This window comes from Bos indicus, chromosome 2, assembly GCF_029378745.1.
Source record: "Bos indicus isolate NIAB-ARS_2022 breed Sahiwal x Tharparkar chromosome 2, NIAB-ARS_B.indTharparkar_mat_pri_1.0, whole genome shotgun sequence".
Taxonomy (NCBI): Eukaryota; Metazoa; Chordata; class Mammalia; order Artiodactyla; family Bovidae; genus Bos; species Bos indicus.
In genome coordinates this window covers 15,705,370-15,715,702 of record NC_091761.1, presented here as the reverse complement: position 1 = coordinate 15,715,702, position 10,333 = coordinate 15,705,370, and the positions used below count along the sequence as shown (strand labels likewise).

At 39.9% G+C, this 10,333-nt stretch overlaps 1 protein-coding gene across 6 annotated transcripts in view; it reads left to right on the top strand.

Moving 5' to 3' along the window:
* Positions 1–427: 427 nt before the first annotated feature.
* Positions 428–10,333, top strand: part of UBE2E3 (ubiquitin conjugating enzyme E2 E3) — a 91,964-nt gene continuing 82,058 nt past the window's right edge. The window contains exons 1-3 of one of the 6 annotated variants that reach the window (XM_070802807.1): positions 428–452; positions 1,923–2,141; positions 3,913–3,963. In XM_070802807.1, coding sequence (XP_070658908.1) covers positions 1,948–2,141; positions 3,913–3,963 — 245 coding nt within the window. In that variant the 5' untranslated portion in view covers positions 428–452; positions 1,923–1,947. Of the gene's footprint in view, positions 453–558; positions 884–1,114; positions 1,296–1,322; positions 1,480–1,922; positions 2,142–3,912; positions 3,964–10,333 lie in introns of those variants that run through there. The other 5 variants (XM_070802818.1, XM_070802790.1, XM_019969890.2 and 2 more) reach the window with 5 other exon arrangements.

Here is a 10,333-nt window from a genome sequence, read left to right as displayed (position 1 = left end):
GACACCCATTAGTCTCCAATCTTCCAGAGCAGTGGGGGACTACCGGCCACGCGACCCAGGCCCTTGCCCAGGCATGGGGTCTCCGTGGACTACGCTGGCCAGTGCGCTGGAAGAGGGGAGTGGGCCAGCCCGGGCATGACCCCAGCTCCAGCCTGTGGGGGCGGGTAGTCCAATGGGCAGCCTCGCTCCGGAGGCGGGCTCAGGCCGGAAGCCACCCCGCGGCACAGCGGCCCCGCGAGACGGCGCCCGCGCCCCCGCCTTCTCCGGCAAGGGCTCCGCGGCCAAGGGCGGCAGGGGCCAGTCCGCCGGGTCCCCGCCGCGCTCTTTGTCCGGGCCGCGCGCGGGCGGACGCGTGCGCCCCCCGGGTGAAGGGAGGCGCGGAGAGACCGCGCGGGAGCGCGCGGGAACAGCTCGCGCCCGCCGGCCGCCGGCGGCGCGCGCCCCTCCGCCAGGCAAGCAGCGAGCGAGAGCGCGCGCCGTCGCCGCGCCCGCCCCTCCCCCCGCGCTCGCCTCGGAACTTGCTGACTGCGCGGCCGGGAGGAGCCGAGCCGGGCGGCGGCGGCGGGAGGCCACAGCGCGCGGGGGTCTCCCGCGTCCCCTCAGCCTCGCCGGGAGCTCGCGCCCTCGCCCAGCCGGGCTCCCACCCCCCCTTTTTTCCGAAGGCGCTGGGCGGCGCCACCCTCCGGCCGGAGCCCGGCACTGCACAACCCCCTCCGACTTTCAATGTTCCACACTCCCCGGCCAGAGCCTCCTCGGCTTCTTTTTTTCCCTCCCCCCCCTTTCCCCCCCCCCCAGCTGCCTCCATTTCCTTAAGGAAGGGTTTTTTTCTCTCTCCCTCCCCCACACCGTAGCGGCGCGCGAGCGGGCCGGGCGGGCGGCCGAGGTAAGGCGGCGGGGCCGGGGGGCCGCGTGGGGGGCGGCCGGGGCGGCGGCGGTGGGGGAGGGGGCGGGGGCGGGCAGCTTTGTTCGCGCCGGGCGCCCGCGCCGCCGGTGTCCGCGAGCCGCCGCGGGGCCGGCCGGGCTGCTCGCATCACTTGGCGCCCGGCGCGGCGAGCGCTGCCCGCGGCCCCCGCGCGGCCCTCCCCACAAAGGGCCGCCGAGCTGCGTGGCCGCCGCCGGCCGCGGCTCGCCTCGGCGGGCGCGGAAATTTGTTGCACTTCTTGAGGCTTTGTTTGTTTGTTTTTCCTCTGAAAAAAAAAATTTTTTTTTTTTTTTTGGTTATTTTGGACAAAATGTCGGTCCGTGATGTAAAAATTGAGCGAGGAACCTTGATGGCATGGGGAGCTTTGCAGAAGGTGCAGTTTGAATTCTGCTTTTCCCAGGGTGGCAGCTTGGTCTTGGCCGGATGAATCTTCGCTGCTAGCCGTGGCCAGAACAGCTTGTTAGTTGATTTTTTAAATTCCTAAGTGTTGTATTTAAAGGCTTACGTGCACAGAGGAGGAATCACCACCTTAAATAAGCATATGGGCGATTAACAGGGTATGTTTTCCTCTCGGAAAAGGAATTTGGTAGCTTTGACCAATGTCAGTGTATAAATATTTAGACGTTATTAGTGACTTTTTAACATTTTTCAGCGAGATCTGTTATTTACAGTGTGTCATATGTTATTAATGCTCGTTCCCTAAGTTCCCTGGCAAATCTGTTTCATGCCTTCTGAGAAAGTAGACAATTGATAGATTGTCCAAGGGATGGAAAAAAATGTGAGTGGGTTTTCTAACTTGAGTTCGGTAAATCCCTGAACGCTGCCGTTGTGAGACACATCACCTCCCCTGTAACCTTGCTGTACGATGAGATAAGTGTGAACACTTTTGAAGCGTTTTCATTAAAACACGATTTTAGGTGAAGATTAAGAGAAGAAAATGCTATTGGTTTATTCCTTAGACTTACATTTCCTTTCTTTCCCCGTTTTTTTCTTTAAAAAGTTTTCCAAGAAATAACTTCACCAAGATGTCCAGTGATCGGCAGAGATCCGATGATGAGAGTCCCAGCACCAGCAGCGGTAGCTCAGATGCAGACCAGCGAGACCCAGCCGCTCCAGAGCCTGAAGAACAAGAAGAAAGAAAACCTTCTGCCACCCAGCAGAAGAAAAACACCAAACTCTCTAGCAAAACCACTGCTAAATTATCCACTAGTGCTAAAAGGTAACCTCTAAAAAAAGGACTAAGCACGTTGTCCGTTTGTCTTCCAAATGGACGCTTTTGTTGATTTAACATCAGTAGCAGTAGTTCAAAAATATTTCCTTTGCTATCGGTGTTGTTTGGACTTGAATGAGTTGTCATTCTTTTTAGGTGGTATATAAGCCACCTCCCTAGAATTAGACTTTTAAGCAAACTTGTTCTGTGCTTTGGTAACTTCAGAGAGAGTGTCCTTGAGTAGAGATTGGAGTAACATCTGACAGATTAAGGAGTTGGCAAGGAAAATTTGGTGATCCCAGATTAGCTGGTACATTTGAGGATGTTGTCTTTTTATGAGTTATATTCATCTTCATTGAAGGTGACACTTCGAGAGATCAGTGCCTCTCTTCATGAAACTTAATGATCAGAAATGGTCATGTTTGCTAGAAAATTTTTCAACTCAGGGCCTTGGCTGTGTTTGAAGGCAGATTTTAAAATTGTACTTCAGGTCTGTTTTCAGTTTTTAGAAGCGTGACTTTAAGTCATTCATCTCAGGTTTTACTTTTTCTAATTAAGCTATGGTCATACCTCTGTGTCCTCGTGAGAGTAGGTAAAACTGAAAAGTAGCCCTTTACATGTTAGGTGGCGCTTGGTGATTGAGAAGTTTGCCATTATGCCTCTTCACTCTAAAATTTGTGGATATGCTTGACATGTTAATACTCAACAGCAGGAGAAGCATATTTTGTTGGGTATAAGTGAAAGATCATTTGTTTTCTGTTGATTTATATTTCTGTGATAGTGAAAATAAGATGCTGTCAATGGGACTCCAATCAATGGTAGTAGTAAGTGGAATACCTGTGAATTTTAGTAATTACACATCAGGTGTGCCTATAGCATTAGTCGATATCGACATTTTATTGATTTTTGTTGATCTCAACCAAAAGAAAAAGAAAATATAAAAGCTGATCAAATGTTGGCGTTGTGTTAGTGAGTCTGTGGATTTTCACCTCTATTGTATCAATAATCAAGTGTTAATAACTAGAATATTTTATGAAATAACAGCAGTCCATGAGATAATTTAAAATCCTCCTCAGTTTCTTACAGTCTTGTTGATGAACATATTAAACATATCTTAAGTTTTGAAAGCATTATAAATTTGAATAAAATAAGAACTGCTCTTTTTCCTCTTACCTCAAGGCTGTCTATCTTTTCTCCCAAATTTATTAAATTTAAGTGCTGTACTTAAGGTCAGGGGAGAAACAGATTTACTTCAATACAGATATCAGAATTCTTTGAAAGTTTTTCACTGGTAAAAATATTTGTAAATTTCAAACTTTTTTCTGACAGGTAAAATATTGTCAAAATTATTAACGTGCACTTGCAGTAGCTTGTTAATTTTTACCTTGGTAAAGTGTCTTGGAGTCATTGTCAAATATTCTAGTGCTTTCCCTCCTCCCTTCTTGTCTCATTTGCATATAAGCTTGAAAAGAGAATTTCTCTGGTAAAAAGTGCTTTAAAATACATTTTACCTCCTTTTCTGAGTACAAGTGGAGGGCTAGTTCTCAAATCAGGTGTGAATGTCTTAATTACTTACAGTAGCAAGTGAGAAAAAAAGCTGCGAAGTTTCTGTTAAGGGATTTGGGTTATGCCTCTGAGAACAAAGAGGGAGCAGCCATGTTAGCATTACTGAGGGCGCAGCCAGCCTTGCATTTAACTGCATGGTGGTAGAGGGCAGTGTGATTCCCGGTTATTCTGTAGACTCTCAAATCCTTTTTGTCTGTTCTCATTTCACTAACAGAATTCAGAAGGAGCTAGCTGAAATAACCCTTGATCCTCCTCCTAACTGCAGGTAAGAAACAAATTGTGTTGTTTTAATTTTCAAATTGTGGAAAAATATCCAGAGATTCATGTATCGTTGTTGGATATTTGTGCTGCAGAAGAGACTACACTTGCTTCTTTTCAGCTTTGCAAGTGGATTGAACAAAAATTGTCTTGGGTGAATCAAATAAATTTGGGAGGAAAAAAAAACCTTTTTAGAGTGTATCATACGTTTTGAACTTATGAATATATTGATTTTTGCTTCTTGCTGGGATTAGTATGAATGGTGCTGATTTTTACTCTCTTGTAATAGTTCTGTAGTATGTTTATTCAGAAGTATATTGCAGAAACTTCTAAAATTTTGCTAAGCTGTAAAGTTACTGCTTGTGTGCAATCTGAACTGACCTTCCAAATTTAGAAATTGCTGAATGTGGTGTTACAAAAATGTAAATGCAGTAAACAGGAGTATAGTTGTTTCTGTTTGATTTATTCAGTAACTTGCCTTTAGGACAGAGTTTATGTGTTAAGCTAATGGTTTTAGCTGCTGTTTTCTAGAAAATGCATTGTTGGAATTATTTACATTTTAATCAGATGGTTTAATTACTTGGGAAAATCCTTAGTATTTTTGGTCCTAGAAATATGTGTATAAAAGATAGTGAATGAGTTGGAATTTGTGGGAAGAAGTCATTTCAGTGAAACTCACATAGAATGCTTTAAGATTGTTGGTTGGTATAAGGTGCATTAAAAGTAATTGGTTTGAATTGTTTCCCTGAAATATTATTTAAATTCCTCTTAGCGCTCAGTTTTTCATCTGTGACTGTATGACTTCCAAAATTCATCAAACTTAGAAAAACTGCCTTGTAGATAATTTGCATGCAGATAGGTACTCAGAAACCAGAATGGCTACTAGAAATAAAGCAGTGTTACAGTTTGATATGAAAGTGTTTTCTTGTCCTACCTATATTTTTCTACAAGTTGTGTTCACTAGTGGTGATCAGACCTATTTCTGAAATCTACTTGAGATATAATAGGATATAATCCAACCGCTTCTTACTGTGTATGTTAACTGGGTCCTCTGATAAGGTGATCTGATGTTTATTTGCTTATATTAATATTTGTAATCAGACATTTCAGTTCAAAACGGAAACATGAATGTGAGCTAATTTTAAACAGATAGTAGTATGTCAGATATCAAAGTAGTACTCAGGAGCTAGCTGCACTCTCCAGTAATGCAGCCACTAACCACTTGTGGCTGTTGACCACTTCGGTTGTAGTCCAAAATGAGATGTTCTGTAAGTGTAAAATACACATCAGATTTTGAAAACAATATGAAGAAAGGAATGCACAATATTTTACTGATTTTCAAAAAATATTTATTACATGTTGAAATACTAATATTTTGATATGTTGGGGTTTGGTTATTTCGGTATGTAAAATGTTTTAAAATTAATTTATTGTTTTCCTGTTTTAATACGGTTACTAGACAATTTAAAATTACATATGTGGCACATGTTGTATTTCTGTTGAACAGCACTGCTTTAGAGAATAAATAAATCAGTATTTCCTTTCAGGCTTCTAAATGGTGTGTCAAATCTGTAGCCATTTAGGGAGGTCAGGTTAAATTTGCTCTCTGGAAGAATTATTTAACATGGAGAGTGTATTCTGGTATTTCTCATTATAGAAGATGTAAAGATCTATGGGTTCAAAAGTCTTTATTGTTTTAAAATTACATATAAGGTCAAACATTTTTTAAAGGTTTTTGTTGATTTTCTGCAAATGGCACAAACTATTAAATGGTGTTTGTGTGTGAATCTGGTCGGCCCAGTAGACACGTGCTGGATGCCCTGCGAGCAGTAGTGCTGCAGTGGCTGAAATGTGCTCTGCCCATTAACCCAGGAATGTTTCCACAAGGTCACTGACGATTATTGGAGAGGAAGTATAGTCTGTCTTAGAGACAGAAAGTTTAGTTTAATTTGCTTTTATTTTTCTCTTTATATACCATATTTCCTTTCAGTCCATGAAATAATGCTTCACATTTAGTGATTAGACTGGTGAAATGGTCATCCTTTGGGCTTGCTCGTTGAGCAGTAACTTGGCACACATATATAATCTGTGCTTTCCCTCCTCACAACCTGCGATCACTGTTAACTACTGCAAATGACACCTTTCAGTTCTCTGCTGCTTTTAATGTATGAGTTCTTTTGTGACTGTGTGAGTGATTAATAGAGGGGGAAAAAAAAAAGAGAAAATATCAGTCTTAGTAGGAGACCGGAGAAGTTGTTTTTGTTTTTATTAGTTTGGGGACAGTCTTCTTTCATATGCTGGACAAGTGAAATATTCACATATTTTTATGTGTTTTTCTGTAAGTCTTCAGATTCTTTTGGGTGGAAGAACATCTAGGTCTTGTTCTTGAGCAGGAGTTTGGAATAGTAAGGTTTAGTGGAGACATTTTTAGGATTTTTGACAGCTAATTTATTTTTACCTTTGTGTCAAATACGTATTCGTGGTGTTCTTGTAATTCACAGGTGAGAATTTTAGCTTTATGGTGATTGTACAGTTTAAATTTGTTAATTTATGTTATAATTACTAGTGGGACTCTATTAATAAATTCTAGAAAATATGTGAATTCGTATTGTCCGAAATCTATGAAACCTAATTATTTTGACTTTCATGTGTAGTTAACTAATCAGAATTCCATTATGGTTTTGAATATGATTTTTACAAGCTTGTCAAAGTATGTGATACATTTTAATTTTTCAGAGAAGAATGTAAAGTACGTCTGTGTACATTGAGAAAAAAACTTGAATGAAATACAAGAAAACTCAACAAAATCAAAATTACTCAGACAAGATTTTTTCTTAAATCTTTTCCTGTGTTTAGTTAATAAAATATTTTTTAGGTATTTATATAGCTGTGTCAAATATGTATACACCCAGGGTGATCATAGGATAGACTTAATTACTGAATTAAGTGTGTGGCTTTAACCTGTCTAAATATATTTGGGTAGTTTTGATATTTCTTTTCCTGATAGTATAAACATGTGATAAAATGTTATTTCCAATGATTTGATGGCATTTCAGTTTTTAGGTATTGGTATGCTTTAGGCCAAAGCATTTACAGATATAACACTTAGTGGCTTCAATTTATATTCTTTATTCTAGATTACAGTGTGAAGAGTTGATGCACCAGTGAGAATGAAGGGAGATTGTATTATGTGCATTTCCTTATCTGTTTTTCGAGAAAGTTATTAAGTAGAATTGAGCGATGTGCTATAAGACATTTATGTTCCATCTGTTCCCCAGAGGGTGTCCTTTCAGGACTTGACAGGTGGTGGAAGTTTAGAAAGGTGCTGGATTTTTAACTCATCTCTTTAATTCTTTTCCTGAGATAGTACAAAAATATGCTCTAAAAATATGCTTTAATATGTTCAGATTGAACCCATATTAAAGTAGACATTCAGGGACATTGTAAATAGTTTTTGGATGTTAGAAAGGCCTTATTGAGAGGGAGGCGTTACAGTACCAAGTTATTGTATTAACATACGGAACCTGAAAGTGGGTGCTATGATGCTTGCAAATTTTGCTCATTTCCTTCTTTCTAAAAAATGAACAAAAGCAATTAAGTTCTAAACCAGTAGTTGGGAAGCCCTGATTTACTCATAAGCCAACTGTCTGTGGATGAGCTCTGCCTCCTTTTGCGGATTACTACCACCTTGCACCATTTCTAGGGAAGATAGAACTTTGCTGCTCAGGGGTGGTCTTCAGACCAGTAGCATCTGCGTCACAGGTGAGATTTTAGAACTGTAGAATCTTGCGTACCCGCCCTGCAAAAGTACTGAATCAGGATCTGAATTTCAACTAGATTTCCAGATGGATTGTGTGTATTTTAAGGTTGGAAAAGCACTGATGCTTGAGCTGGACTGAGTACAAGTCCCTGCTCTGGCACTTAATAGCTGTGTTACCTTATATAAGTTATGGAATATTTCTGTCTCTCTGTGTCTTATCTCTATAATAAGAGGTTAAAATTGTACCCCCTTTATAAATTTGTTGTGAAGATTAGATGAGTTTATATGTTTAGAAATTCCTTAATGTGAATTGGGTCGATAAAGTGGTTGAGGCGTGGTTAAAGAGCTAGCTTAGCAGTATGTCTTCACTTTTGCTGGCATTTTCTCTAGTGCATCAGCATCCAACTATTGGAATAATTTTATCTTAATCAGCTCTGCACCTATTGGGAGTGTCAGGAGCTAGTTAAAAGCATTTCCTTGGAACTTGAGTAAAAAAGAAAATAAACCTAAGAACACTGGGCAAGGTTGAACAAATAGTGTATCCTCTTTAAAGAAATATGCTAATGGTTAATGAAACCTAATTCAGCAGGGAATGTTCTGTCCAGTGGATTATAATAAACTACTTTTAAATAGTGGTGATACGTTTTCTTTTTTAGTATTCCATTATAGGAATTCATAGTTTTACTGAGAATGAGATTATATCAATAATTTTGTAAAATTGATTCTGAATTGATATAATTTGCTAGTTATCTGAACATAACATTCTTTCCTTCTCTGTGATCTAAGAGATTTTGGAAGCTTTCTCTAGTTGACATATGAAGGCAGGTCATGATGAAAGTGACATGTGAATCTACATAGATTGGTTGCTTATATAATACTTGGTTTTAAATCCTCCCACACATATGGATAGATTGCTTTTTCTTTTTTATGTTTACATTGGTTGTTATTGTGTATGTTAGCCAAAATGTGCTATGTGAAGGTACTCTATTTCATAAAACAAAATTGTTTCATTAATCATCTAGCCCTTTTGTTTTCAACTCTTGAAAAAAATCCTGTAATGGCCTTTTTATAAAAATTAAATCTTTGTTGGATGCTCACTTTGTAAAATAGATAAGTACAGAACTACCCTGACTGAAGGGGTTTTACAACTGGTCTGTCAAATTGACAGGGATAGAAATTCTAGACAAAATAATGACTTTGGATTGGAGATCTATGAAATATCCCATATATTCTTTACTTTTTCATAATTGTGTGTGTTTTAATTTTTGGCTTCACACTAAAGCATGTGAGATCTTAGTTTCTCAACCAAAGATTGAACTTGCACACTCTGCATTGGAAGGCAGAGTCTTAACCACTGAACCACTGGGGAAATCCCCATATTTTTAATATGATTGTTCAGAGGTATTTGGCTGCCATTTGTATTATTAAAAAGAAATTGGTTTGCAGTAAAGCTCGTTATTTCCCTCACACATGCCGGTGTAGCAGAAAGATTCAGTACTTTGTGACTGAAAAGTTTTTCCAAAGGAATGGTATAATTGAAAATAATATTCTTCGCCCTCAACAGGTCACATTTTTATTAGGGATCTGTTAAGTTCAGTGCAGATAATGTAATCAGAAGGTGGGTGAAAACTGTGCGTTTAAAAAGTTTCGTGGTTACTTTGCAGCTACGTGCAAGACTCAAATTGTTTTGTTCCTTTCTATAGATAACCAGCTGGTATATATTCCCTCCTTGAATGAGTAGCTGTAACAACAGATGGATATGTTTAGTTATAAGAAGATCAACAAGTCATTGTTCCTTAGAGTACAGGGGTGCTCCAGTGGATCTTGATCTGCCATTCTCGGCTTTCTTATAAAATTAAGATTAAAAACAGAATAAAACCACCTGTAGATCTAGAGAACTACAAAGATTTTTCCTTCCCCTTTCTATACGGCTTTAACAGGGTAGCTTATTTGGCATTTTAGAATCAAGAAGAAGAAACATCTTTAAACCTTTAATATTTCTCTTTCCCCAGTTCTCAACTGGGGGCGATTTTTGACTTCTTCTTCTCACACTGCACTCCAGTTGTCCTATGGAACAATCGGCAATGCCTAGAGACTTTTCACAACTGGGGGAAGAGGAGCTGCTATTAATGATTTAGTGAATAGAGGTCAGGGATGCTCTTAAATACCCTGTAATACCTAGGTCACCCCCTCCAACAAAGATTTTATCTGGCCTAAAATGTCAGTAGAGGTTGAAAAATCCTGCTGTAGATGTTAATTCCAATACCTTGCCTCTTTAAGTTTTACATAGTTCATTTATTATTATTTTCCTGTCTCAGTAGTGATGCCTAGTGCATATACATTCTCCTGTACTTTCCTGAGAGTTGGTAGCCCCATCTTCCACTGCTCTTGTGCTGTAGTTTATGGCTACACTGAATACCTTTTAAAGTATGGTCTACTGAGGCCAGAAATACTTATAGCAATATTTTTAATTAATTAACTAGTTTCCTACTTGTTCATTATACCCTCTTCATGATTTAGGTTTAGGCTGGTTATATCTGTGTGCTACTAGAAATACTGAAGTATCATCGAGTGTAAATAACCATTGGGAAATCATCAAAATTCAGTTTGATACCGT